Consider the following 27,499-nt stretch of genomic DNA (forward strand, 5'->3'; position numbering starts at 1 on the left):
ACATGGTGGCTCACACCTGTAATCCTAGCACTTTGGGAGGCGGAGGCAGGAGGATTGCTTGAAGTTAAGAGTTCAAGACCAGCCTGAGCAACATCTTGAGACCCTGTTTCTATAAAAAAAAAAATTAGAAAAAATGAAAAGCAAAAACATGCCCAAATTACAAGTGGTCAAATCCATGATTTTTAATTTTTAAAAATATGTTTTTAAGAGATAGGGTCTAGCTATGTTGCTCAGGCTGGCCTGGAACTCTTGGACTCAAGTGATCCTCCCGTCTTGGCCACCCAAGGTGCTAGGATTACACATGTGGGCCAGTGTGCCCAGCTTGTGAGACTGTTTTGATCCCTGGTGCACGTCACCTCCTGGGTAGCCCTCCTTACGTATGTGCTGCTCAGCCTGTGGGCTGAGAGCAAGATGCCAGAGATTTTTTTTTTTTTTTCTTCCTTTCTTTCTTTCTTGAGACAGAGTCTCCCTCTGTCACCCTAGCTTGAGTACAGTGGCATCGTCATAGCTCACTGTAGCCTCCAACTCCTGGGCGCAAGCGATCCTCCTGCCTCAACCTCCTGAGTAGCTGCGACTACAGGCACGAGCCACAATGCCTGGCTAATTTCTTTCTATTTTTAGTAGAGACAGAGTCTCACTGTTGCCCATGGTAGTCTCGAACTCCTGAGCTCAAGCGATCCTCCTGCCTTGGCCTCCCAGAGTGCTAGGGTTACAGGTGTGAGGCACTGCGCCCTGCTGATGCCTGAGCTTTTTTGAAAAACTGTGTGTGTTAGGGGTAAATATGACATGAAATGGACTGTTACCCCCTGTCAAATGTCCAGCTTGGTGACATTGAGCACCCTGACATTGCCCTGCAGCCACCCCAACCCTCCTGTTGCAGATGCTTTGAAACTGTGTGGAGGAAGCCTGTGAGAGCAGCCACAGCTCTGGGGTTCTCAGACCCTGCCTTCTGGGGTTCTGGAAGCATCCTGTTAGGGCAAATGTGGGGATGAAAGCTCCACATTTTCCTCCAGGATTGGGCAGTGGACTTGGATAGCTTCTGAGGATGAGGGCAGCCTGGGTGTGGTTTTGTTAGGTGGTCAGGAGGCCACCTGCTGGGTGGCTTTGAGATTTAAGGGTTGCGGGTGGCCTCTCTTTGCAGGTGTCTTGTCTGCACACCCTGTGCTACCCCCCAGCCCAAGGGCAGGGTCTGCATGTAACCAGCATTTCCTGGAACACCACTGGCTCCGTGGTGGCCTGTGCATATGGCCGGTGAGTGACAGCAAAGTGTGCGAGGGGCAGTGGACACCCCTAGGACTCTTGCTGGGCCTCTGTCTCCCCCACTGCATGGTAAAGGGTTGGGTCCATGAGCTTGGCTATTCTGGGAGTCTGTCTTCTCAAGCCTGTCTTGGCATGGTTGGCAATAAGTTGGGAGGAAAAGAGCAGGGGACGGGGGCTGAGCACCCAGGAGCCCGTCTAGCTGCCAGCACTCATCACCTGCTCCATCAGCTGTTTCCCTGGTACTTGTTTTTTTTTGTTTTTCCTGAGATAGGGTCTTGCTCTGTCTTCTGGGCTAGAGTGCAGTGGCATCATTATAGCTACTGTAGCCTCAAACTCCTGGGCTCAAGCGATCCTCCTGCCTCAGCCTCCCAGAGTAGCTGGAATTACAGGCACCAGCCACCACGCCTGGCCTGGTGCCCCACCCTGCCATTGCACGGGCCCATCCTTGGTGCCTGGGGACCCTTTTCCAGAGAATATCATGCCCTTGGGTGCCGTGAGGAGCCTCTACCACTTCGATACCCAGAGTATAGTATCTGGATGTGCAGAGGACAGTGACGCGAATCTGTTGGGGGCTAGTGGAGGGAGCGGCAGGGTAGGTGGTTGGAGCCCTGGCTTGGGGGCAGAGCCAGCTCAGGCACACCCTCCCTGTGCAGGCTAGACGACGGGGACTGGAGCACGCTCAAGTCTTTCGTGTGCGCCTGGAACCTGGACCGGCGAGGCCTGAATCCCCGGCAGCCGTCGGCAGTGGTGGAGGCGCCCAGTGCTGTCCTGTGCCTGGCCTTCCACCCGACCCAGCCTTCCCACATCGCGGGTGAGCTGCCCACCTGCCACTGGCCTGCCTGCTCTCAGGACTCTGCTCCTTGCCTGGTGCAGAAGTGGCCAAAGGGGAGCTTTCCATGGGCCCTTTGGTGTCCAGGCCTTGCAGGGGCAGGTCTGCTGCGGGAGAGACAGGTGGGCTCTGACCCCTGCGCTCCGTCCGAAGCCCAGGTGAAGGCCTATGGTGGGCACAGCCGGGTGTGGAGCACCAAGGAAGTGGAGGCAGAGTCTGGAAAGGGGCCAGGGCGGGGTGCGCAGAGGCCCAAAGAGGTGGCCACCCTAGAGCTGCTGGTGAGGACAGCAGCCCGTGCAGGTCGGGAGGAGGCAGGTGATGCTGGCGGGAGTGGCAGGGCGCTGGGTGGGGGCATCAGCCTGGCTGTGGGCAAAGCTCCCAGGGGTGCAGCGAGGAGTGACTGAGGGCCTGGGGAACCAGGACCTTCCCTCTGCAGGAATGGCCTTCAGCCAAGTGGCTACATGACCTGCTTCTGTGGGTGGGAGGGGGCGGGTGCTTGGCCGGGAGTCCGGGCTGCTGGGTGGGGCTGAGCTCCTGCCCTGGCCCGCTTGTCCCTGCAGGAGGACTGTACAGTGGGGAGGTGCTGGTGTGGGACATGAGCCGTCCTGAGGACCCGCTGCTTTGGCGCACAGGCCTGACAGACGACACGCACACAGACCCTGTGTACCAGGTCAGGTTGCAGATCCCGCCTTCTCTCGGAGCGGGGGCCTTGAGGCAGGGCCGGCTGAAGGCACTTGCTCTCCTAGGAAGGTCATGGGGCCTTGGCAGCTGGCAGTCGGGCAGCTGCCTCCTGCATTCTCAGAGCTCCCACGGCATGAGTCACCCCAGGGCACTGTGGCCATCCATTCCCAGCCTCCTACACAGGCGCTGCCTGAGCGGCTCCCAGCTGTCCTGCCTTCCTGCTGGCTCTGGGATTCTGGGACTGGGGAAGGGACCTGGAACCCTTAGGGTCTGCCCCCTGGCGGGTGAGGTTGGCTTCCGGCCTCCCTCAGAATTCTCCCTTTTTTTCTTGAAAGAGAAGGGGAGGCTGGGGGTGGATCCCAACCCTGGGGACAGATGTCCCTTTCTCCATCCTGTGCCTATGCCTGTTGTTTCAGGTGGTTTGGCTGCCAGAGCCCCGACAGAGCCACCGCTTCCAGGTGCTGAGTGTGGCCACAGACGGGAAGGTGCTGCTCTGGCAGGGGGGCGGGGCGGGCCGGCTGCAGCTCACCGAGGGCTTCGCTCTGGTGGTCCAGCAGCTGCCGCGGAGCACCAAGCTCAAGAAGGTACGTGGGCGCCACGGACACAGGTCCCCAAGGCAGCCCCTGGCCATGGGGCTTCGGCCTGGAGGCATCTGCTGCTCTGCTGAGCCAGAGAGCCTGGGGGCCGTGGGGGAGAGGGGAGGCGTGGCCAGGACTTACTGGGTGACCTCCCCTCCTATCCACTGGCTCTGTTGGGACAGTGCCATCTGGTGCCCTTGGCTCTGACCCTGCTGCTGCTGTCTCTCCTACAGCCTCCCCGGGGTGAGACCGAGGTGGGTGCCACGGCAGTGGCTTTCTCCAGCTTTGACCCCAGCCTTTTTGTTCTGGGCACGGAGGGTGGCTTCCCGGTCAAGTGCTCTCTGGCGGCAGAAGAGGCAGCCCTCACCCGGATGCCCAGCTCTGTGCCCCTGCGGGCCCCGGCACAGTTCACCTTCTCTCCCCATGGTGGTCCCATCTACTCTGTGAGCTGTTCCCCCTTCCACAGGTAGGGAAGGACTGGGTCTGGGGGTTCCTCCTGCATCAGGCACAGGGCGGGCCACAGGGTCCCTGCCCTGCTGGTCTCCAGCCCGCTACGCCCTGTGACAGAACTGCTTCAAGCCCCATCTGACCCCCGTGTTCAGCTCTTTGGTGGCTGGCCCCAGAGATCCTGCTCTTCCTACTGACTGGCCCCAGGGTTGGGGGCCAGGGAGGCTCTTCATGAGCCTGACAGCCCAGGAGGAGTCTGGGGACAGGTGCCAGCCCCTGACGCCCAGCACTGATCGCCTTGTCTCGCTGTCTGCCCTGTATCCTGTCTAGGAATCTCTTCCTGAGCGCAGGGACGGATGGCCATGTCCACCTGTACTCCATGCTGCAGGCCCAGCCCCTGATTTCGCTGCAGCTGTCCTACAAGTACCTGTTTGCTGTGCGCTGGTCACCTGTCCGCCCCTTGGTTTTTGCGGCTGCTTCTGGGGAAGGTAGGAAACAGGCCTTTATGTGGTATCGCGGGCCTGGCTTGTGCCTGGAATCCTGGGCTCTAGGAGACCACACGTGGGGTCAGGACGGCTTCCCTCCAGAAACCGAACTGTAAATGACCGTGGCTGCGTAGGGGAAGAACTGGACTTGGGTGTCAGCCTTATTTTGCACTGTGGTCTCTAGAGTTTTTCTTACCAAGTGCAAGGGTAACTTTGTTTCAGGAGGCTCGGAAACTGCTGCCCTGGGACTCTCTTACCCTGCAGATCTCTTCCTGCAGGTGATGTGCGGCTGTTTGATCTACAGAAAAGCTCCCAGAAACCCACAATTTCGATCAAGCAAACCGAGGATGGAAGTCCTGTCTATTGCCTTGAATTTAACAGCCAGCAGACTCAGCTTCTGGCTGCTGGTGACGCCAAGGGCACAGTGAAGGTGTGGCAGCTGAGCACTGAGTTCACTGAACAGGGGCCCCGGGAAACCGAAGACTTGGACCAGCTGGCAGCAGAGGTGGCCACCTGAGGGTGTGTGGGGGGAAGGGCCCCACAGAGGCAGCTGGCACGAGGCTCTATTGTACCGAGCTGTGTGTTTCTGATGCTGAATGAAGAAAAGCTTTTAGGGGGAGTCAAGTCATTTATTTGTCTTTTATGTGAAAACATACAGTTTGGGGGGAGGGAGAACAAGAAGGGAGTGAGCCAGCTGCTCAGGTTTTCTGAAGTCGGAATGAGGGCAGCTGGCGTCGAGACGTGAATCTGGGTCCCCACAGCAACAGGGTGATTGTGACTGGACCAGAAGCGGTTTATCGAAGCACCATTTTCTACTAAGTCTTATCCAAGCTAAGCAGGCTTAAGGTTACATTGGAGAACAACACTGTCTGGAATATTTTTTAAGAGCACAAAGATGAGGTGACATGCAGCAGGGCACGCAGCGAGGGGCAGGCTGACCTCCAGGCTGAGGATCAGTTCACGAAGAGCGAGCGGGTGAACTCCACGTAGTCGAAGGCAGTGGGGAGCTCGCGGCCCTTGCCGTCCACGAAGGGCTTCATGTGGGAGACGCAGTAGTCGGCTTGTTCCCGCGTCAGGTTCTAGAGGGAGAGACGGCACCTGTCAGCTGAGCCTGCAGGCTCACTTCAGACCCCGACCTCCCATGTCGCAGCTCACAGCCAGTTCTACCAGCAGTGCGGGACTTAGTTTCATTTGTAAATGGAGTTAAAACTCCTGTACCCAGCACAGGGTAGCACCTGAAATTGGGGACTGACACCCTAGACTCAGCTCTGCCACAAATCCAAGCACAACCTTTAGCTTTAGTTCTACGGAGGAAACCCCTTGAACCCACCTCCCAAGGCCCGTACCTGGTAGAGCTCCTCCTTGGTCACGTAAGGCTTTCCCTCTGAGCTGAGCGCCCGGAAGGCGCTCTCGATCTCCTCACTGGACTTGACGTTCTCGGTTTCACGGCTGATCATGAAAGCCATGTATTCTTGCAGGGAGACGTGGCCATCCCTGGAGGGCAGGGGAGCAAGTGCTGTGAACAGGGAGGGCAGACAGGGCCCGGGGCAGAGGCTGCTTTTGCGACCTGCCCTTGAAGCTTACCTGTTCGGATCCACAGTGTCCAGGATTGCCTCAAACTCGGGGTCAGGTTCCCCTTCCTCCACCATGGGCAGGTCATAGCCCAGGGAGCGCAGGCAGGATTTGAACTCCTGGTGGTTCAGCCTGCCAGACTTGTCCTTGTCAAAGTGTCTGCAGCACAAAGCCCAGGGCTGCTCAGCACACAGCCCTGCTGCTGAGCCCACCCCCCACCCAGGCGAGTGGGGCTACTCACTTGAACATCATGCTGAATTCTTTGAGGGCCTCCTCGGTCACACCTGTGGTGTTCCTGGAAGTAAGAACAGAATTAGGGACCGGGCCCACCACATAGCAGGTGACATTTTCTTTCCTACCATTCAGCTCTCTGGACTGCTGGTCTCTGGGCTGACCTTTGGTCAGGTGGCTGAGACCCTTCCTCCTACAGCCCTTGCTGGGGCTCAGGTACCTGGCCTGGATCTGCTGCTCCAGGTTGTGCTGCATGCGCATGCCCAGCTGGTCCAGCTGGTCCCACTGCTGGGCTAGGCCGACGGTGCTGTGCTCCGTGTACTTGTTGTCCAGGATGAGGGCTTCCTCCATGGCGGCCCCCAGGTCCTCAATCTTCTTGAGCTGACTTCTCATGGCTCGAATTTCCTGGTGCTTGCGCTGCAGGGCGGAGAGCAAAGATGCATGGGATGGGGCCTGTGCCTCGGTCACCAGCCCAAGCCCTCCTCGAGCTCCTGCTCCTAGCCTGGCCTGTGACCTGCTGGAACGGGAACATCTAGAATGGGGACAGTGGGATGGAGTGAAGCTGAAAAAATCCAAACCTCAGGAGAGGAAAAGATTTTCAATGTAATGAGAGCCAGACAAGTTGGTAGCCCTGTAGGGAGGCAGTACATACTGAGGACAAAGGGGACTCTGTCCCTTTCCAAGCAGGGCCCAGGTAGCAACTGCCAAAGATTTTCTTTAAAATGATGAGCCCCCTGCTGCTTTACAAGGGAAAAGGGGTAACCAGCACATCTGATCCCTGTTTTTTTTGAGACAGAGTCTCTCTCTGTTGCCCGGGCTAGAGTGCCATGGCGTCGGCCTAGCTCACAGCAACCTCAAACTCCTGGGCTCAAGCGATCCTTCTGCCTCAGCCTCCCAAGTAGCTGGGACTACAGGCATGAGCCACCATGCCCGGCTAATTTTTATATATATATATTTAGTTGTCCAGATCATTTCTTTCTATTTTTTAGTAGAGACAGGGTCTCGCTCTTGCTAAGGCTGGTCTCGAACTCCTGACCTTGAGCGATCCACCCGCCTCGGCCTCCCAGGGTGCTAGGATTACAGGCATGAGCCACTGCGCCCAACCCTGATACCTGTCTTTAAACCAAGAAGGAAAGCGCATGCCTGCAGGGGAGAGGGGGGTTTGGGTAGAGTCTGGGCTGGGTCAGAAGCCCTGGGGTACTTACTTTGGTAGCTTCAAGCTGGGATTCAAGAGTTCCTGATTCTTCCACCATGCAGGACCTGAACACAGAAGCACAGTGAGGAAGGGGCCTGATCACGGCAGACCAAGAGCTCAACATTAACTGTCCTCTGATAGGACAATGCCTGGCAACCTCATGTTGCTTTTATGAAGGGAAAAACACCTATCTGACTGGCTATCTTTTTCTAACTGGCCCTGGGAGCCAGGGAGGGCAGGTAACAGTTCTGCCGTTTCAGAGACAGGAGCTGCTGCCTGACATGTGGGCCAGGACCCTTTCTCATGTGGCTCCTCAGGCCCAGCCAAGCTAGGCCCTCAGGTGAGTCGGGTGGAGTTTAAGTTTCCCTGTGGGAACAGAGCACCCTCCACAGCCATGCGGGGGACGAGAGACCCTGCACACCCTGACTCCCAACAGACGGGAGGCTTTAAGGCAGCGGCAAGGCTGCGAACCTGACAGCCACCCCAGAAACCCTGGAGTCTCCCAGCAGGTTCCTGAGGAGGGAGCAAGGGAGCCATGTCCTAGGGTGAGAGCATGACCTTCAGACAAGGAACAAGTGGGGCACTAGGAACTTATGACCAATGTGGGTTTTTTTTTTTTTTTTTGAGACAGAGTCTCACGCTGTTGCCCAGGCTAGAGTGCCGTGGCATCAGCCTAGCTCACTGCAGCCTGAAACTCCTGGGCTCAAGTGATCCTGCTGCCTCAGCCTCCCAAGTAGCTGGGACTACAGGCATGCGCCACCATGCCCGGCTAATTTTTTCTATATACTTTTTAGTTGTCCAGCTAATTTCTTTCTATTTTTTTTAGTAGAGACGAGGTCTCGCTCTTGCTGAGGTTGGTCTCGAACTCCTGAGCTCAAACAATTCGCCCGCCTCGGCCTCCCAGAGTGCTAGGATTACAGGCATGAGCCACTGCGCCCGGCCTAGTGTGGGTTTTTTTTTTTTTTTGAGACAGAGTCTCACTCTGTTGCCCGGGCTAGAGTGAGTGCCATGGCGTCAGCCCAGCTCACAGCAACCTCAGACTCCTGGGCTCAAGCAATCCTCCTGCCTCAGCCTCCCAAGCAGCTGGGACTACAGGCATGCGCCACCATGCCCGGCTAATTTTTTTCTATATATTTTTAGCTGTCCAATTAATTTCTTTCTATTTTTGGTAGAGACGGGGTCTCGCTCTTGCTCAGGCTGGTCTCGAACTCCTGAGCTCAAACAATCCGCCCGCCTCGGCCTCCCAGAGTGCTAGGATTACAGGTGTGAGCCACCGCGCTAGTGTGGGTTTTTAAAGTGGTTCTAATTGTGCCCAAAGGAGGGAGATGGCTATGACTAAGCCCCAGGTTCAGGCTGCATAATCTAGACACAGCCAGGGCCAGAGCCTCCTTTCCAGGGCCAAGTTCTGAAGAGCAGAGGGGCTTTGGGGAGCCTTCTTCTCCCCAAGATGGGTCACAGCGAGAGGTCATAGAAAGCTACCAGTGAACAGATAACAAACGAGTTGGGGTTACGTGCAGGGACAAGTTCACACGGTGCACACGGACTTGGTGGGGTTTCAGGCCAGCCTCCCCTGTACCCACATTTGTCCCCACCTACCCTTTTAAAACCCAGCGAGCCAGGGTTAGCTCTGAAATCTCCCCGATTCAAAGTGCTCTAGCAAGGCAAGGCACCAGGCTTCCTCCTACCCCAGCAGGTCAGACTCACAGTCACGCCACGTCCCCCAGGGAAAAGCACACCCCCAGGACCTGGGAGCAGGAGGCGAGGTGCCAGCGCAGTGGGAGGAGGACAGACCCCTCCTTCCCAAGCGGCTGCAGGCAGTGGGTTAGTCAGAAAGCAGAGCCGCCTGGGGAAGTCAAGAGTGCATCGGTAAAACCACAGTGAGGTAAGAAGAGAAATAAGAGGAGAAAAACCTTCCAGACAGATCATCCCCAACTTCATAGTGACAGACACGAATGACGCGACGATACGCTATGCTAGTCAAAGGAAAGAAACCAGTGAATACACCACGGGAGGAGGCAGGAGCACACCGCGACAGACACACGCCACAGGGCCCAAGCTGCCAGTGCACAGGCAAGGGCCACCTGGTGCCAGGCGGGTACCTGGAGGTGGGAGGCCCAACAGCCCAGCTTGGGGCAGCTTACACTGGGACTGGGCGAGATGGGACAGGGCTGGGGAGGAGACACAAGGTGAGGGGAGCATGGCCCCCCACGGAGACAAAACCAAGACCAGCAGACACAGCTGTGGGGCGGGAGGAGAGCCAGGCAGCCAGGGTGTCCCTACGGCTCAGGCCGAACGGTGGTCTATATCCCCGCCTGCTCTGCTGTCAGCACGTGCAGCCTTTCTGTCCTGGCCACCTTTGCAGGCCTGACCTTCCTGTCTGTAGAGCCTGAGGATGCAGCCTAAGCCTCCACCCTCCCACCAGCCCTCCAGGCAGAGGCCCCAGGCCTGGCAGGGCAGCTCCAGCTGGGACTGGGTGCGACGGCCCCGCTCCCTGCTCCTTCGGGGGCTCCTACCCCACTCCTGCCGCATCGCCACACGGGCATCTTTGCCTTCTCTTACGGCAGACAGTGCTTGTTACCCTCCCCTTGGGGAACGTGGCAGGTAGCCTCACCCCTGGGGGGTGCTGGCGGCGGGGTCACCACACAGCCCTTCCTCTCAGCTTTGGATTTACTGCACCCAGCCTGAGCCCCTCGCACTGTCATTAGCTTCATGCCCACGACCACCGTTGGGCGCACGGGGCAGCAGAGGCAAAAGAGAACGCCAGCCCAGTGGCTGCACAGGCATGGCTCCCCAGGCTCCGCACTCCGGCTCTGGCCTCCTGGCTCCATCAGTCCCTCGGAATCTCGACTGAAAGGTGCTGTGGCTCCCTCCCCAGCCCGAGGGCTCTGGCACGACAGTGGGCTGTGGGGCAGGGCGCTCGCTCCTTGTGAGGTGACAGGGGTAAGGCAGGGGGGAAGTGCAGCCCGCCCCGGGGTCCTCTGCAAGCCAGGCCATGGGACGAGGGCAGGGAGGCAAGCACATGAGACACCACCACACGATGGACCCGGGAAAGAAGGAGACAATATTAACCCGTCGAGGAGATACGTCCTGTGGAGAGCAGATCCAAGCAGCCGCGAGACAAGGTGGCATCCGGACAACAGCGGCAATCGGGAGGTAGGGGACAGAGAGAAGACACAAGAAAGGAAGAAAAACAAAACCAAGAACATCAGTACCCACACTGTGCTAGACGCTGTACCCTCTGTTGCCAAGTCGCAGCTGGGGGCTGACGTGGGCCCTGCGCAGTTCCACCCGGTCCAGGACCCCTAGGAACTCAATCTCCGGGACAGGTACTGCTGAGACTGCTGCTCTAACTCTGCCCACGCTGCCTGCTCCGGAGCCTGGCCAGGCTGTGCCAACCCTCCCTTCTCCCACACACGCCTCTGGTTTTAAGCAAAGCTCCCCAGGGCCTGGGGCTGGAGGTGGGGGGACTCAGCCTCAGGGACCAGAAGGCTCCTTAGGGACTAAGCACAGTGAGGACTTGTTGCGGCCCCAGCCCGGCGGGCACCTGGTCTCTTGGATCCACTGGTGGAAGGCGTTGGCGTGCTGGGCGAACTCCTGGCGCAGCTTGTCATTCTCCTCCTGCCGCCGCTGCTCCTTCTGCAGCTCCAGCTCCCTCTCCTGAGGACCAAAGCGAGGAAGATGCTACTCGCTGCAGGGGCGATGGCCCCAGCCCCACCTTCCCAGGTGGGCTTGGGGTGGAGAGAGCTCTCCTCCCAGGCAGCTGAGCAGCTGGCCTTCCACTCTGAGAGGAGCAGTCCCCTGGGGCTGGGGAGCGCTGGGACGCTAACGGGAGGAGTGCGGATGTTCTGCGGATCGGGGCGCCCCCCAGGGCCGCTGGCAAGACAAGGAGGGGAAGTGGCTGATCATAGTCAAGCAGGGAGTTGCTAGACTGACATAAATGGAAGCTTCTAATAAACAAAACCACACTGCTTCCTCCTTCTGCTCCTAAGTTTTGTCGTTCAGCAAGAATGGGATGTGACCAGGGGCCCGGGGTGGATGCTCTGGGCAGGCGCAGCGCCAGAGAGCAGGCGCAGTGGGGAGCTGCACCTTGATGATCTTCTGCAGGTTCCGCCAGGTCTCCTCCAAGGCCTCCATGGTGAACCAGGTGTAGGGGTTGGAGGCCACGCGGAAGCTCTTGATCTGGCGGTCCAGCTCGGCCAGCTGGTTGAAGTCGGCCTGGGCAGAGCTGAGGGAGGAGCGGAAGGCGTCATGGGCCTCGCGCAAGGCTTTGATTTCCTCCAGGGAGTTGCAGCGCACTGGGTCTGTTAAGTCCTCCTCTGCGTTCTCAAACCAGCTGTTGAAGGCAGAAGCCTTTTTGGCAAAGGTCAGGAAGAGGTCCTCCACCTGGAAACAGAGGAGACTGAGTTAGGAGCGTCGCCAGGGCTGGCTGTGCTGTCCCCCAGAAGGAGGCGGGCAGCAGGGCTGTGCACAGGGCGGGAGGGGACGAGAGGCGTGCAGGCCACGCTGGGTGCTCAGCTCCGCTCTCCGCCTCCTCCACTTCTGAGTCTCAAAGCCTTCCCTTTCTACCCTTCGTCCCTCGGCACAGGCCAACTCGAAGCCTGTCCTGGGTGCTTCTGCGTGGCAGCCTCACAGGCAGAGGCCTGTGTGCCTTCGCGTCAGGTGAGCCTGCGCCCACATTCGGAAGCTCTGTGCTGAGGCCCAGCTTCCTCACAGGATGGCGGCAGAGCACAGCAGACGGAAGGTGTGGTGTCTCTCCCGGCCCGGGGCCAGCTGGGCTTCACCTGCCTATCCTCACCTTGCGGAAGTGACTCTGAGCCTCCAGCAACTTCTTCTTCCGAGTTGCTGAGTTGGCCAGAAGCTGGCTCCATCTTTTCATGAGGGAGGCATGCCGGGCCTCGATGGCCTTGGACTGAATGTGCTTGGCGGCCAGCAGCTGATCTTTAAGAGCGGTGATGTTGGCAATGCCTTCCTGCTGGAAAGCCTGCAGGCCAGCATCGAAGGTTTCCTGGAACCAGGAGTGACAAGCCAATTTGTGGTGACTGCAGCAACACCAGAACTTGCTCTTCCTGGGTGCCTTGGCTCAGAAGGTGCCAGCAGCTGTCCCTCCAGATGCCCAAGCCAGACTGTCAGCCTAGAGTCCTCCCCGTGTGCTGAAGCTCGGTCACACCTGCCCACTTCCCTGCCTTCTCAGCCCACAGAGTACTGCAGTGGCTGCCTCCGGCCTCCTTGCCCCAGCCTTGGGCCCTCCCACCCCAGGGCTTCCCAACATGCCAGGCTCTCCCCACCTCAGCACCTCTGCCTGGAGCACTCGCTCTGCCTCTCCTCCAACCTCTTTTTTCTCTCTTCTTTTTTTGAGACAGGGTCTTGCTCTGTCACCCAGGCTGGAGTGCAGTGGTACAATCACAGCTCGCTGCAGCCTCCAACTCCTGGGCTCAAGTGATCCTCCCACTTCAGCCTCCTGAGTAGCTGGGACTATAGGGCTGAGCCACCCGCCAGGCTAACTCTGACCTTTCAGTTCACCCTTCATGCCCTTCATGACATAGCTTAGGAAGCCTTGGCCCGTCTAGCCTCGCCTGCTCAAAGCTGAGTGGGGCACCTCCTGTGGTGCGGTACAGGTGCCTGGCACTCCTCACTTCGCCTGGACGCTCCCTGAGGACCAGGGCAGGATTTTGTTCACTGCTGAATCCCTAGGACCTGACCTCAAATACCTCAATGAAAAATGTTGACCCATCACCAGCCAGCTATCAGGAAATGCTATTAGCAAAAATTTCAGTCAGTCAACAAAACGGCCACAACTGACCTGTTTGGTGAGAAGCGTTTGGACAGAAGACAGGTCTCGGCCGTAGTCATCTGTCTTCAAGCTGTTCTCCTTTTCACCTAGAAAACCGAGTGTGGAAAATACACTACACCACCTCTCAGTGTAGCGAGATAGATTAAAAAGGAAAAAAGTCCTGAACGCTTGAAAACCATTATTCTGTTTACATTTAAATTCCAACATTACGAACAGCAGTTGCTGAACCAACATTAGCTGGCTTCTCCTTGCACCCTCAGTTCCCCAGCCTCCATCTGCACCATAAAGAGGCCCTTTGGGCTGCCCTAGGTGCTAGCAGCTATGCAGGACACGTGGGTCCTGATGTCGGAATCTAGTTCCTCCTCCCTCAGGAGCTGCACGAAGCTAGTGGGACAGCTCTGGTACAGTCTGGTTCCTTTTTGTTCACGTTATGACGTCGACTGCTTATTTCAGTGTTTGCAGGCCTTTGTTTTGATAACCCTGGTGTCAGCCAGTGTCAGGACACTCTCCGCCTAGCTGGAAGCAATGGTCTGCCCTGGTGGTAGACTCTCTGATATGCCCACATTTGATCGGTTTCTTCCCTGCAGAAGAAAACTGACTGCTTGGGGAGCAGATGCGGTGTGGCTCTGGGAACGATCTTCCCGGCCTGGAAGAGTAAGAAACCTGGGGCCCGAGGCCGTGCTCACCGATCCAGGACTCCACCACGTCGGCCTTCCAGTTGAACTGAAGGAAGGCCGAGTTCTCATCCAGTTTCGCCTTCCTCTGGGCTGCAGCCTTCTCCAGGTCCGACACCTTCCCGTTCAGGCCCTTCATCTTTGAAGAGATGTTCTCCTCGTGGTGATTGTTCTAGGCCATGAATAGAAGCACATGTCGCTCAGCTTCCTGCTGCGGCTACCTGAGCTGCGCCCTCCCCGGGAAGGCTCTCAACCTCGGTCAGGTGGGCCACTTGCTCCCCTGTCCACTGCCCCAGGGGAAAAATGACAGGAAAGGCTTTTCTAAGAGCAACACAGAGTAAAAGCCTTAAGGTGATTACTCTTAATTCTACTCCTACGAATTATTCTAAAGAAATAATGAGGCATGTGTTACAATTTTAAGTTACGATGATGTATTCACTAGTATTATTTTTGACAACAAAAATTGGGGAAAACCTCAATACTTAGCACTTAAATAAAAGACAGTACATCCAGTGTCTGTCCTGTGGTACTAGATGTTTGTCACTGCACCTCAGCGACTGGTGGAGTCCAGTCCGAGGGCTGTCCTGCCTTCAGTCTAGAACTTCAGTGTGCAAGGCCACGGCTTCACTGCTACAGAGAAAGCACCAAGACCCTTTTTTTTTGTTTCTCCAGAAAGGGCTGTTTGAATAAAACAGATTAATCTCCAAAACGTCCTGTACATTAGCCAGGTTTTTGATAACTTATAGAGTGATGTAATCCTATTAAACAGGTATCTTGGTAGCTATTTTATTCAGGTGGTGACTCTACGTATGTGGAGAGAAAAAGTCTGGAAGGTTAGTCATAAAGATCTTAATATGGGCATCTCTGAGTGGTGGCTTTATGGGTGGTTTTTATTTTATGTTTTGCTTATTTGCATTTTCCATGATTTCTGTAAAGTGCTTGTATTGCTTGAGAAATAAACTAAGAGCAGCATTTGGGAGTGTCAGTGTCACAGAAGGACCAAAAGGGATGCTTCTGTTTGCTTAATTAAGGCAGGAAAAATAAGCATTGCAGAGTAACTTTACTGACTGGCTTCAGAAAGCTGGAAGTATCCAGCTTGTCACATAATCCTCTTTTCTTCATGAAACACAGGAACGGAATTGTTACTGGTCTCCACGCAGACCTTGGTAGGATGACCATCTCAGGAAGGGACCTTTGGGGCCCACTGAGGTGTCAGCACGTGGGTGGCCCAGACCCGGTCTCACCGAGGGGCCAGGCTCACCTTCTTAATGAGGTCTTGTCCATTAGTGCAGACGTCGTTCACGCGATCCTTGTGGACGGTGAAGTCTGTCTCAAAAGCTTCGTGTTTCTTCAGTAAGCCCTGGAGTGGAAGTAGCAAGGACAGCTCCTGAGAGCCTGCTAGGTGCTGTGGGCTAGGCCCTGGGGACAGAGGGTGAGGAAACCAACATGGTCCCTGCTCTCACACACGTTACAGTCTGACTGGGGAACAGGATGATAAAGAGCAGGCCAACAAACAGGTAATTGTAACGGTGGGAAACCAAGGAGGCAGCAAGAAAAACTGGCAGTGGGGTGGGCTTAGCAGCACAGAGAGAGCCTTTCGGAAGGGCTGAGCTCTTGCGCATCAATCTGCGGTGCCCCTTTCCGTCTAGAAGACCATGAGAAAGAACAGAGAGCAAGCTTGAGATAAACACCCAACTGACCAATGATACTTAATTTTAAGATTAAATCTAGGCCGGGCGCGGTGGCTCACGCCTGTAATCCTAGCTCTCCAGGAGGCCGAGGCGGGCGGATTGATTGAGCTCAGGAGTTAGACCCCGTCTCTACTAAAAATAGAAAGAAATTAATTGGACAACTAAAAATATATAGAAAAATTAGCCGGGCATGGTGGCACATGCCTGTAGTCCCAGCTACTTGGGAGGCTGAGGCAGTAGGATCGCTTGAGCCCAGGAGTTTGAGGTTGCTGTGAGCTAGGCTGACGCCATGGCACTCACTCTAGCCAGGGCAACAGAGTGAGACTCTGTCTCAAAAAAAAAAAAAAAAAAAAAAAAAAGATTAAATTTGGGCACATCTCAGAATGGACCTTCCAACTCTACTTTTCCTTAGAACAATCGAAGCACTGGAGATAATACCCTTTTTGTTGCTTCCAGGAAACTCAACTATTCAGAGGATAGGAAATCACTGACTTCACCTAAATCCCTCCTAAATCACCCTGACTGGCCATGAGGAAGGTGGCTTGGGACGCTGTCTCCATTCCTGGGAATGCACGCTTCGCTTCCCCATCGGCGGCAGGACTTTAGGAACATTTCATGACGATATTTTGCAACATCTCCTATCAAAAGGGGCGCCTATTCATCCCCCCTGTGACTATGGGATGCCTGAGGACTTAATTTGGCCAGAACGCAGTGAGGACCATGCGTGAGGCCCTCAGACACCTTGCAGCTCCTGCCTTTCCCTCTCTGAATGCTGCTGAAGGAAGCTGGTTTAGCCGCTAGAGGATGACAGGCCACCTGGAGGGACCAGAGATGTCCCAGCCCGCCAGCAGCCAGGCCCAGCTGCCAGCATGCGACCAGGCCACCGTGGATCTCTCAGCCTAGCTGTGCTCCACCTGAATGCAGCTGTGCAAGGGACCCCAAGTGAAAGCAGCAGAGGAGATGCCGCCAATCCACAGAATCACGGGAAACAAGAAATGGGTACTGTTTTCAACCACCAAGTTCATGTGGGTTGTTATGCAGCAATAGTTAGCCCATTTAGGGAGGATGCTATGGGTTGAATTTTGTCCCACCAAAAGATACACTGAAGTCCTAACTTCTGGTACCTGTGAATGTGGAAATAGGGTCTTTGCAAATGCAATCTGCAAAATTAAGATGAACGTTTTAGGATGGATCTACTGGATTACCAATATGACTGGTGTCCTTATAAAAAATGGGAAATTTGGACAAAGACACACACAGGAGAATGCCAAGGGAAGACACAGACACAGAGGGAAGACAGCCACGTGAAGACAGGCAGAGACTGGAGTGATGCTGCCACAGCCAAGGACGCCTGGGGCTATCAAGAGCCAGATGAGGCGAGGAGGGACTCTCCCCTGCAGGTACTGGACACAGCATCCTGACGCAGGACTTTCGGTCTTCAGAATCATGAGATAATATATTTGTTTTAAGCCACCCAGTTTGTGGCACTTTGTTACAGCAGCCACAGGAAACCGACACACAGTACCAGTACCCATGCAATGACACTGCTCGACTGACAATGGGGCTCCACGAACTGGGGCTGACGAAGCCATGCCGAGTTTGCCTACCGAGGGCCATGACCCTAGCGTGGTATCTTCAGGCCTAAAACAAACCACTGAGACCTTGGTTGCTGGCTCTGTGATCCTGTAAGAGCAGGGCCATGTAACAAACCAGCTAGAAACGATGACTAGATGCTAAGAGAGAAGGCAGGTGGCACCTTCAGTCACTTTCTCACCTGGATGGCAGCAAGAGTGTCTCCATAATCTTCACTGGCCACCAGAGTCATTTTCTCATTGATCCAGGCTTCTTCCTCCTCTACGTTGGCTACGAACTGCTGATACTCCAAGGACTCTTCTAGCCGCTGACCCCTAATTACAGAAGACAGGAAAAAAATCAGCCATAATCTCCTTCGCCTTTGATTCTGATAGTTAACACAGGCTTAAAAACATTCACAAAGGGGGTGGGCTGTCGACGGTCAGTCAAGCCTTCTATGGAGCACAAAGTAGACAGTGTTCCTCTGACACGAGATTCTGGAATCATACTGGGTCCAGCTCAGCATGGCCTGTCGCAGGTGGCCCTGGAGCAAGCCAACTGTGGCACACGCAGGCCCAAAGGCCCAGGAGCTGGCAGGAGGGCCTGGTGGCTCCACACAGCTCTAAGCCTGCCTCCAGGGTGCTGCCTTCCACTCGTTCCCAGGAGCAGACGACATGCTCCTGTCTGACCACTCACCGAGCGGCTGCCAGCTGCTTCAGCTCTTTCCAGTGTTCCACAAACTGTGCCAGACGCTGCTGAATCTCCTCCTTCCCGATGGTGTTATCGTCCGACAGCTTCTTTCCAGTGTCCAGGACACCCTGACGGGCAAGAGCGACTTGGTTAACAGACGCAGCTCTGCTGGTGCCCCTGTCTCCAAGCTCCCAGAAAAAGGGCCTCGACATCAAGTCTAGAACTTCTGGTTTGGGCTGAGAGGTCACAAACACTGCAGAGACCTCAATGCAATAAGAACAAGGATCTGTCTGCTCGCTGGGTCCGCTCAAAGCCCCTGCCCTCCCAGCCACACGCCCTCCCCACCTGAATGGCTGGCTCGTGCGCCGCCAGCTCCGCCTCCAGCCGCTTGTGCTTCTTCCTCAGGTTCTGAACGCCTGTCAGGTCTCGGCCATAGTCCTCGGAGCTCACCAGCAGCTTCTTCTCCCTGGACAACAGAGACAGCACGGTCCGTCTCTGCGCGGACTCATTTTCAAGTGGGAATGTCAGGTCAACTACAGACCCCATTATGTCCTTACACCCATCAATCTCTCCAGGAAAATCCGCGCCAGTTTTCTGGAAAACAAGAACCTCTATTTCCGAAATGAAAAATGTCTAAGAATCTCCGCTGAACACATATGTACCTGTGAGCCCCCACTGTGTCCTGATCCTGCAGAGGGCTGGGGACGCTGAGAGCACCACTGGTGTTGCCCTTCTGAGCTATTTAATCATATATATACATGTATACATGTCAATCAAATACATGTAAATATATAAAAATATTTACGTGAGTCGTTTTCTTAAGGTTTTAAAGGAAGTGAGGAATTAGAGGATTTTGTCCTTAAAAGTGGTTTGTGTACATACAACATCAATTGGAAATAGTACGCTGACTGACATTTTGGGGGTTGGGGCGAGATTAAAAAAACAAAAATCGGCCGGGCACGGTGGCTCTCGTCTGTAATCTTAGCACTCTGGGAGGCTGAGGCAGGAGGATCGCTTGAGCCTAGGAGTTTGAGGTTGCTGTGGGCTGGGCTGACACCACGGCACTCTAACCTGGGCAACACAATGAGACTCTGTCTCAAAAAAAAAAAAAAAAAAATTCAATTCTCCTTCCTTAGAAAAGGGATCTTCCCCAGGAGATCAGACACAGACTCACTAACTCTCCCAGGGATCTAAAGGGCAGGGTCTAGCGTGACCATCATGGACCACTACCATCATGGAGACATCACTGATCATTATCACCATATACACTGTAGAAGACACGAGGCATCCCAAGGAGTGTGTGGCAGAGCTGGGATCCCAGCCCAGCAGGGTTTCCGGCCTGCACCACCCCAGCCCAGGAGAGGCTGGAACCTCCTGTCCCCGCCAGCTGGCCATGGTTCCCACGGCTGCTATTAGTAGCGCAGGGGGCCTAACACAGGTCCCAGAACACAAAGCCGCAGCTCACGTACTTAATCCAGGACTCCTCGTCGTCCATGTCCCGGAAGAATTGGTGCAGGCGATGGGACTCGTTCAGCTTGGCTCGCCGGGAGGCGGCCATGCTCTTGATCTTCTGGAAGCGCCCGTTGATGGTGTCCCGCTTGTCCTTTACTTGGGAGGTGTCGAAGGCACTGCTGGTCATCAGGCTATCTGCCTGGCTGTTCAGGTCCTTCAGGCGATCCTATGGCAAGGGACACAAAGACAGGGGTTAGAATCCTGGGCCTTCCGTGAATATCTGCTTGACAATAAGAACTAGGGACTCCTTACTGAGTGCGGACTGTTGATATTCTCAAAGTGTGGTATGTGGACCACTGGCGTCCTATGAGCTCCAATGACTTTCATAACAACACTAAGACATGATTTGGCTTTGTCACTGTGTGGACACTGGCACTGACGGTGTGAAAGCAATGGTGGAGGAGGGGAAATGCTGGTGTCTCAGCTCAAATCAAGGCAGTGACAAATTGTACCAGCAGAAATGGACTCCTCACTGCCACCCACTCACAGTAAAAAATGCTGTTTCACGTAAGAACGTCCTTAAAAAAGCAGCAAAAGTTAATTTTATTAAATACCCATTGTTTTTTACTTGGAAGAACACATAACGAACTATGGTCATTCAGACCTGGGTATCTGACAGATATTTTGTTGAAAATGAATAAAGTAAGCCTGTCACTTCAAAGAAAACTGAGTTTGTTGTTAATGACAAAATTTGAACTTTCATGAGAAAATTAGAGTTCTGGAAAATTTTTATCCACCATTGAGAGCCTGATAGCTTCACAATATGTAAAGATTTTTCTGATGAGATTGGTGGTGATATTAATGTGATGTTTTGATATCATATAATGAAATATGTCAACATTTAGAAGCAACATGCATAACTCAGCATCTACCAAATGAGCCATGTACAATGTTACAAAATCATGCATGAGTAAAAGGTCCATTTAAAGTCTAAAATGGACCAATGGATTTTAATATAATTCAGTATAATTTTTTTTTTTAAAGAGATGAGTCTTGCTTTGTTACCCAGGCTGGAGTGCAGTGGCATGATCATCACTCGCTGCAACCTCCAACTCCTGGGCTCAAGGAATCCTCCCATCTCAGCCTCCTGAGTAGTTAGGACTACAGGCATGCGCCACCACACCTGGCTAATTTTTTTTACATTTTTTTGTACAGATGGGGTCTTGCTTTGTCGCCCAAGCCGGGCTCAAGCAATCTCCCACCTCGGCCTCCTGTAGTGCTGGGAATACAGGCCTGAACCACCGTGCCAGGACTGGTATGAAAAATTGAGTGATAGGGTTTCAGAGTCCACTTTGCAACTAACCATTAAGAAACTACCACCTACTCACTTTGGTGTAGCATCAAACAAGAGTATTCATGATTACCTGAATAAAAATATTCCTCAGTGGCTCATTCCTATAATCCTAGCACTCTGGGAGGCTGAGGTGGGAGGGTCACTTGAGGCCAGGAGTTCCAGACCAGCCTAAGCAAGGGCAAGACCCCCATCTCTACCAAAAATAGAAAAAAATTAGCTGGGCATGGTGGTGGGAGGATCACTTGAGCCCAGGAGTTTGAAGTTGCTGTGAGCTAGGCTGACGCCACGGCACTCCAGCCTGGGTAACAGAGTGAGACTCTGTCTCAAAAAAAAAATAAATAAAAAAACAAAAAAAACAAAAAAACCCACAAACCTTAAAAAATATAAAATTTATTTAATTTTTAATAATGGTCAGTACTGATAGATAAAACCTGCATAAACAAAATCGTTTAGGGGCCCTCAATAGTTGTAAAGAGCATAATGGCCCTGGGGCCACAGCGTTTGAGAGCCCGCTTTAAGTGACGGGAATCACTCTCCTTCCTCAAATGTGCTGGCTCTCCTTCGCAGTCACACAAAACTGAGTCCCAGATGTCTTCAGCGTGGCCTGCCTCCCTCTGCTTACCTCATGGGCAGATATATCTGCCTCCAATAGTTGATGCTTTTTCAGCAAATTGTTCACAGAAGCCAGGTCTTTGCCGTAATCTTCAGATGCCAGCAGGGCCTCGACCTGGCATTGAAAATACAAAAGGGAAAGGCTACTATACGGTGCAAACTTAACATTCTGGAAAATCCAGGATACCCAGTGGCTACTGCAGGTCCTTGATGAATACTTCTCCATCACAAGGTATAACTGTTATTCCTGAGACACTGCCCTGTCAGTCGCATGCAGCCTCAAGAGCCTACTCATTTAAATAGTACAGCTAAAGGCAGAGGTCCCCAAGCCTTCCCTTTGGTTCAGTGACAAAATGCACAGCAATCCCACTTCAAGAAACTCCCCTAGGGAGAGAAGCAGCAATGCGGGCAAAGATTAACACGCAAAGATGTTCACTGCAGCAAAACTGATATCCCAGAAAGCTGGGAACACCGGAATGCCCAACAACATGGGAATGGCTGAATTATGGCACAGCTCTATGATGGACTTACGCATTACTCCAGTGTTTAGGAAAAATTTTTAGTGACTTGGGATAACACTCTTAATACACACTAACGAAAAATTACCTTGTGAGTTCAACTATATATAAAAATATATTTATACAAGGGTTCATGGAACTATGTACAGACTGGAAAGCAATGACTCTAAAATGTCAAGAGTGGTGGGTTCTAAAAATTTGCATTTCTCTGTATTCTCTGTACTTTCCAAATTTTCTACGTGGCGAATGCATGCTAACCCGGTCTCCTGACTCACTGATAATTGGGTTTCCACCTCGGCGCAGGCTTGTTAGAGCTGTCTGCCACACTCACCCCACCACCTCCCCTGACTCACGTTCTCTTTGGAGATGTGTGATCTGCGGTCCATGTTCCACCCACAGTCAGCTCTCTTCTCTAAACATTCACTCCCTTTGCTTATAAATCCCTTACAACACACAACAAGTACTTGACAATAAAGATTTTGGTTAAATGGGTTATCTGGTGAGCCCAGCCTTTTCATACCTTTGGGCTTGCTGACTGACCTATTATCCCACATGACTAGAAACCCTGCTGGTGGGAAGGGAAAACCACTTAGCATTACCTCAGAGAGCCAGAAGTCAAAGTCCTTGATGCCAGTGTTGAAGTTCTGCTGCTTGTTGGCTTCTTTTAGCTTCTGGCTCTTTTCAGCTGACTTCTGCACCAGGAACTGCCACTGGTCGGCTAAGGCAGCCAGGCGGGCCTGGGGAAGAGAGGGGGGCCAAAAACATGGTGACATCTACGAAGAATCCCCTCTTAAAGCCTAACTGAGAACAGCTAAGAGAGGAGCGTAGAAAATACTCAGAGGAGAGCCATTCTCACTGGCGTTCCCCATCTGTAATGCAGCCGAAATCCTTCTAATCCATTTTGTTTTTCTTAAGACTGTATGTCAAGTTCTCAAGTTGACAGGATCAGGGAGCTGGGGGCCATACCTTGACAGCGTCCTCGCTGCCAGCGCAAGCTCCGCGCTCAATGAGGGAGTTGCCCATGTCAATGACCCCGCGGATCCGGTCGGCATTGGCGTGCAGCTCCGCTTCGAAAGCCTGGTGCTTCTGATGCTTGCTCTAGAAACACCAAAAACCACCTTTCACAACTAGCTCCTGCTGGGTTACATATTCTCAAGAAGAAGGGATTCTCAGAAGGGAGGAAACACAAAGAACTGGGGCAAGAGTCAATGTTTTTTTATAGAAGGCAATCACAGAATTTCTGTGAAATATTTCAGGGCTCACTGAGTCTGTTGGAAAGTTCAGCAGGGGTTCGGACCAGAGGGGAAAGGAAATGAACTGGCTCAGCTCAGGAGCAGGTGAATTGAAAGTCTTTTTTTTTTTTTTTTTTAATTTAAGAGGGTCTCACCGTGTTTCCCAGGCTGGCCTCTAACTGGGCTCAAGCGATCCTCCTACTTCAGCCTCTTGAATAGCTGGGACTACAAGCACATGCCACCACGCCCAGCCTTAAAAGTCAATTCTTCAAGTAGTTCTACTAGCTATTTGGGAGTGAAGTCCTAGAATCATATACTTTCTAACATTTTGCATAAGATGGCAATGGCCAACTTCAGTTTTGAATCTACTTGTATGTCAGTTTCCATCCATGGCTTTCTACTCACTGGACAAAAACTCTTAACAAATAATACTCACATGGATATCTTATCATCTAAGGCAGCTATCACCATTAAGCAAATATTGTAACCACATAAATTATAATAACCAGTGAAATAATATTTGATGGTCAATCATATCCTCCTGTTGACAGAGGAAAAATTAACAGCTCCTACAGACCTTGGCTTTGTTAGTTTATCATCTGGTAGCTGTGATTAATCAAAACACTGGGATATTGTCAAAACCCAGGCTTCACTGCAGGTGGGAATTTATTTTTGCTAGGAAAAGAGAGGGCTAGAATAACGAATGGTGGGCTCCTGATACTGGGACCTCATATGGTTTTTAAGAATTCACAAAGAAACAGAAGGTGCCGAAACACTACAAGAGACAATTGCAAGGACATAGCAGCTGTGCCACAATTCTGGGAAAAACAATTGGCTGTGTGAGGAATGCAGGGTCTCAGAGGAAAGTGTTATTTGGGGAAAAAACTAAAAGAAAAAGGGAGTACAGTTGGGGAAGGATTCTGCATCAAATGTTTCATTTCAGAGGCAGCAAGTGTCAGAGGACGGCACCTCTGGCAGGCGCACTTCAGCGCTGGCATGAAGTGTCCTTGGTATGTGCTCCGACCACCTGATCCCAAAGGCAAGAACAAAAAGGGTCTCAAACACCCATATATCCTGACCCAAGTCCAATTCCCCTCTACTTCTGTTCCTTGTTCTGATCATTCTTTGCTTTGAATCCCGTTTCTTCTCTTCTATATGTTCATTTCTTCCAGCCACTCAATCAACTTTTCAGTTACACGTTAACTGAGAAGTCTCCTTTCAGAATCTGTTGAGTAATGTCTGCTTTTATCTTAACCTCGCACCCCATGGCTCCCCCTAGATCTGGACGCAGATCATCTGCCTCTCCACAGTTCTCTGGCTGTCCCTCTCCGGTGACCAGCATGTCTGGATGCCCAACGGGTGTACACTGACGCTCACGCTGGTCTAGACCACCCCGGCCTGGGCCACCATGAGCCCATCGCAAAACCCAGCCAATGCCGATACAGAAAAGGCTGGACGTTCCATTTTCAAAGAGAGCACCCCTTGAAAGAAAGCAGTCAACTACTGCCCCCAAATCAAACATCGTACAGAACTTGCCTAAGTGATACACTGGGGTGGGGGGAATGAAGGCTTGCAGGCTAATTACAACAGAGAAAGCCACATCCCACAGGGACACTTGAATGAAGGGTGATGGATGATTAGAAATGAAAAGGATGGATGCAGAGACACCAGCAGACTGTGTGTGACCACAATAACAATAATCTATACAGAGGAACACAAATACCGGAGCTCATTTAACTATAACTGTTAAAAAAAATAAAAAACTTACCAGCAGCTTGGAAAGCTACAAAAATAGATTAAAAGAACAAGAGTTCAGTATACTGATGTGAGCACACGTATTGGCTATTAAAAAGAAACTCATTTTGTCGTCATACTTCCCCTGGGAAGCCCGGCATTTGGGAATGGTAAATAGAAGGAGATTCTAGACTTTTATTACAGCAAATATAGTTCCAATGGAGACAAATTAGGAAGGCAGCTTTTAAATGGCTCTGACGACTGAGCAGGACTTTTCCACGGGCTCTGCTTATTAAATATTTTTCACTGGCTTCACCACGGGTACAAGGAAACTTTTTATAGGTACATCCCCTTTTAAAGATGTCTTAACTGACAAACTCTAGCCTGATACACAGGGCCACGTTAGGACGGACGCGCCATCAGCTCAGCTCACCTGGATGTTGGTGGGATCCTTGTATGACTCATCACTCGCAGTCTGTAATTTTTCACTGATCCAAGCCTCGATCTCATCCACGTCCCGGCTGAACTGCTGCAGGGTTTGAGATTCTCCTAGCTTTGACCTTTTCTCAATCATCTGGGCTTTCAGACGTCGCCACCTGAGAGAGTGAAACCATGGGGCCAAACGTGAATAGACCTTACCATGGAGGAAGTAGTAGGAAGACAGAGCAGGCCGGGGCCCTCATTTGAGGGGACTCGTCCTCTCGGGGCTGGTGAGTGCGTCAGCATCACAGGATACCCACCTGTCCAAGACCTCGTTGCGCCGGCTAGAAATGTCTCCTTTGGCATAGTGGCCAGCAGCGATGAGCTGGTCGGCAAAGGACTGCAGAGCGGCAATCTTCTCTTCCTGTCGACAGACAAGGCGTGAGGTCAAGGTGGGCCTGCAGCGGGCCTTACCTGCACTGCTAGTCTTGAGAAGAGGATGGTTATTTTGGGTGCCTGAGAACTAGCTGGTGACAGGATCAGAATACACCGACACTTTAGAAGCAAGCGTGTAAAAAGCCAAAAGAAAGTTTGATTTCAATCATTACTAGAGTAGAGTTTAACTCAAGAAGCTTCCAGGTCACACTGGGGTGGGGCAGGTGCTAGAATACCAATAGATGCCACACAAAAATTAAGCTTAATGTAGGAAAAGGCCGTTGGATTTTCAACAAAACAGTTTATAATCAGAGTTTTACACCTTTCTTGTTGTTTATGTTCAGGTATTCCCTTACCTACCCAGAAATTTGTTTTCTCCCCCTTTCACAATAAAATTTTTTTTCCTATAGCATCCTCATTATTAAAACCTCAGAAACACCAGAATTTACATTTAAGGTATTTTTATAAAATTATTTATGTATGTATCATTTTTCTTAGACAACAGAGGTATTTCTTAGAGATATAACAATGACAATATTGGTTATTTTTTATAGTCAATTCCAGGTATTTTCAGAAAGCTGTCAAAGCTCTCTAGCTGAGATAACCAAGACAATAACTATTGTTTATTCTAATAATTAAGAGAAACTCAGATTCAGACTTCACAGTACAGAAACGTCACCTGGACATTAATTGCTTTGTCAAAGTCTTCGTGTTTTTTGATCAGAGCCTCCACACTGTCCAGCGAGTCTCCTTTGTCTTCTGTATTCAAGAAGGCCTCGCGGGCAGCCATCCAGTTCTCAGCTTGCTCACAGTCCCGATGGAAGAGCTAACGAAGAAGAGAGGCAGGTGAGAAGATGGGGCCTTGGGCAGGGAAACATCTGGTCAGAAACCCAGAGCACACGTACCTGCAATTCAAGGCACTGATCCAGCATCATCCTGCGCTGAACCCAGGCCTTTTCCAGGTCTGTACGCTCCCGGTCGAGAATATCGAGTTTCTCCTTGATCTCTGGGCTGGCGTAGTGCCCATGAGCTAACAGCTGCTGCCCAAACTGCTCAAATGCCTGGAAAGTGCCAGCCCTGGCATCAATTTCTGTCCGGTGTTCCTGCCAAGAGGAGGGAAGGGATTAGGTAACTGGCAGTAGATGCCCACTCTAATGTCAGTCGCCACAAAGGGTGGGGGCAAGACCTCTGGGGCCCAGCAGAGCCCCCATGTGTCTTCTACACAGCGGGCAGGTCTACTCACCTGGTGTCGCTCCAGCAATGCTTCAGCTCCGGTGACATCTTTGGCTAACTCATCTGAGGACACCAACCCCCGTATTCCATTGATCCAAGACATGAGGTCTCTGGAAACCAGAGGCACAAAGGAATAGCTATTACATTATCTGGTAAGCAGCTTTGTGCCCAGGAAAACAGAGAACTACATAACTCTCACCTCAGAAGGTTATTTTGGGTTAATCTATTGAATGGGGCTAGGTCTTCAGGCAAAGTGTTTTAAAGCCTCTTGTGCTTCTTGTTGAGATTTAAAAAAAAAAAAAAAAAAAGCCAGAAATCCTCAGAAGAAAAATTAATGGGTTTATAATTAAGATCATTTCACCCTACAGAATAATAGGTTCTAACAGAGGCAACAGCTATGGTTAAGTTTTTTACAGCTTCAAATGAAAAAGCTTTTCTTTAGGATTAAGCCTTGAAACCCTAGACCTATGCATACACTTAATCCAGCTTCTCGCAGATATACAAGGTAAAAATCGAGTGTGAAGGTCACATATCATACGGATTCCTTTCATATGACATATCCAGAAGTGGCAAACCCATAGACAGATAGCAGATGAGTGTTCCTAGGGGGTGGGGAAAGGGGAGCGATTAGTTAAGGGACATGGGATGTTACTCTAGGGTGAAGAAAAAGTTCAAAACTAGAGAGAGGTGGTGGCTGCATGACAATGTGAATACATCGAATGCCACTGAACTGCACACCTTAAAATAGCTATATGCTATGTGATCTTCACCTCAAAAACAAACAAGAAAACCCAACTGCTGGGACCTCCTACC

General features: G+C 52.3%; 2 protein-coding genes across 6 annotated transcripts in view; one reads left to right on the top strand and one right to left on the bottom strand.

Moving 5' to 3' along the window:
* WDR34 (WD repeat domain 34) overlaps positions 1–4,888 on the top strand; it is a 17,369-nt gene extending 12,481 nt beyond the window's left edge. Inside the window, exons 3-9 of the mRNA XM_012639714.1 lie at positions 1,142–1,251; positions 1,914–2,071; positions 2,650–2,759; positions 3,187–3,354; positions 3,582–3,814; positions 4,126–4,283; positions 4,559–4,888. Of these exons, the coding sequence (XP_012495168.1) occupies positions 1,142–1,251; positions 1,914–2,071; positions 2,650–2,759; positions 3,187–3,354; positions 3,582–3,814; positions 4,126–4,283; positions 4,559–4,797 (1,176 nt within the window). The 3' untranslated portion in view covers positions 4,798–4,888. The remainder of the gene's footprint in view (positions 1–1,141; positions 1,252–1,913; positions 2,072–2,649; positions 2,760–3,186; positions 3,355–3,581; positions 3,815–4,125; positions 4,284–4,558) is intronic.
* A 5-nt stretch (positions 4,889–4,893) lies between these two features.
* SPTAN1 (spectrin, alpha, non-erythrocytic 1) overlaps positions 4,894–27,499 on the bottom strand; it is a 64,534-nt gene continuing 41,928 nt past the window's right edge. For 2 of the 5 annotated variants that reach the window (XM_012639719.1, XM_012639715.1), the window contains 26 exons: positions 26,697–26,796; positions 26,359–26,556; positions 26,133–26,279; positions 25,339–25,442; positions 25,032–25,194; positions 24,633–24,647; positions 22,599–22,730; positions 22,232–22,369; positions 21,125–21,229; positions 19,166–19,374; positions 18,042–18,162; positions 17,703–17,824; positions 17,209–17,341; positions 15,005–15,103; positions 13,756–13,915; positions 13,079–13,155; positions 12,074–12,283; positions 11,365–11,661; positions 10,823–10,935; positions 10,348–10,365; positions 7,289–7,343; positions 6,304–6,500; positions 6,094–6,147; positions 5,865–6,011; positions 5,627–5,774; positions 4,894–5,359 (listed from right to left, as the gene is read on the bottom strand). In XM_012639719.1, coding sequence (XP_012495173.1) covers positions 5,234–5,359; positions 5,627–5,774; positions 5,865–6,011; positions 6,094–6,147; positions 6,304–6,500; positions 7,289–7,343; positions 10,348–10,365; positions 10,823–10,935; positions 11,365–11,661; positions 12,074–12,283; positions 13,079–13,155; positions 13,756–13,915; positions 15,005–15,103; positions 17,209–17,341; positions 17,703–17,824; positions 18,042–18,162; positions 19,166–19,374; positions 21,125–21,229; positions 22,232–22,369; positions 22,599–22,730; positions 24,633–24,647; positions 25,032–25,194; positions 25,339–25,442; positions 26,133–26,279; positions 26,359–26,556; positions 26,697–26,796 — 3,388 coding nt within the window. In that variant the 3' untranslated portion in view covers positions 4,894–5,233. The remainder of the gene's footprint in view (positions 5,360–5,626; positions 5,775–5,864; positions 6,012–6,093; positions 6,148–6,303; positions 6,501–7,288; positions 7,344–10,347; positions 10,366–10,822; positions 10,936–11,364; positions 11,662–12,073; positions 12,284–13,078; positions 13,156–13,755; positions 13,916–15,004; positions 15,104–17,208; positions 17,342–17,702; positions 17,825–18,041; positions 18,163–19,165; positions 19,375–21,124; positions 21,230–22,231; positions 22,370–22,598; positions 22,731–24,632; positions 24,648–25,031; positions 25,195–25,338; positions 25,443–26,132; positions 26,280–26,358; positions 26,557–26,696; positions 26,797–27,499) is intronic. The other 3 variants (XM_012639720.1, XM_012639716.1, XM_012639718.1) reach the window with 2 other exon arrangements.

This window comes from Propithecus coquereli, unplaced genomic scaffold, assembly GCF_000956105.1.
Source record: "Propithecus coquereli isolate 6110/MARCELLA unplaced genomic scaffold, Pcoq_1.0 Scaffold142, whole genome shotgun sequence".
In the NCBI taxonomy this organism is placed as follows: domain Eukaryota; kingdom Metazoa; phylum Chordata; class Mammalia; order Primates; family Indriidae; genus Propithecus; species Propithecus coquereli.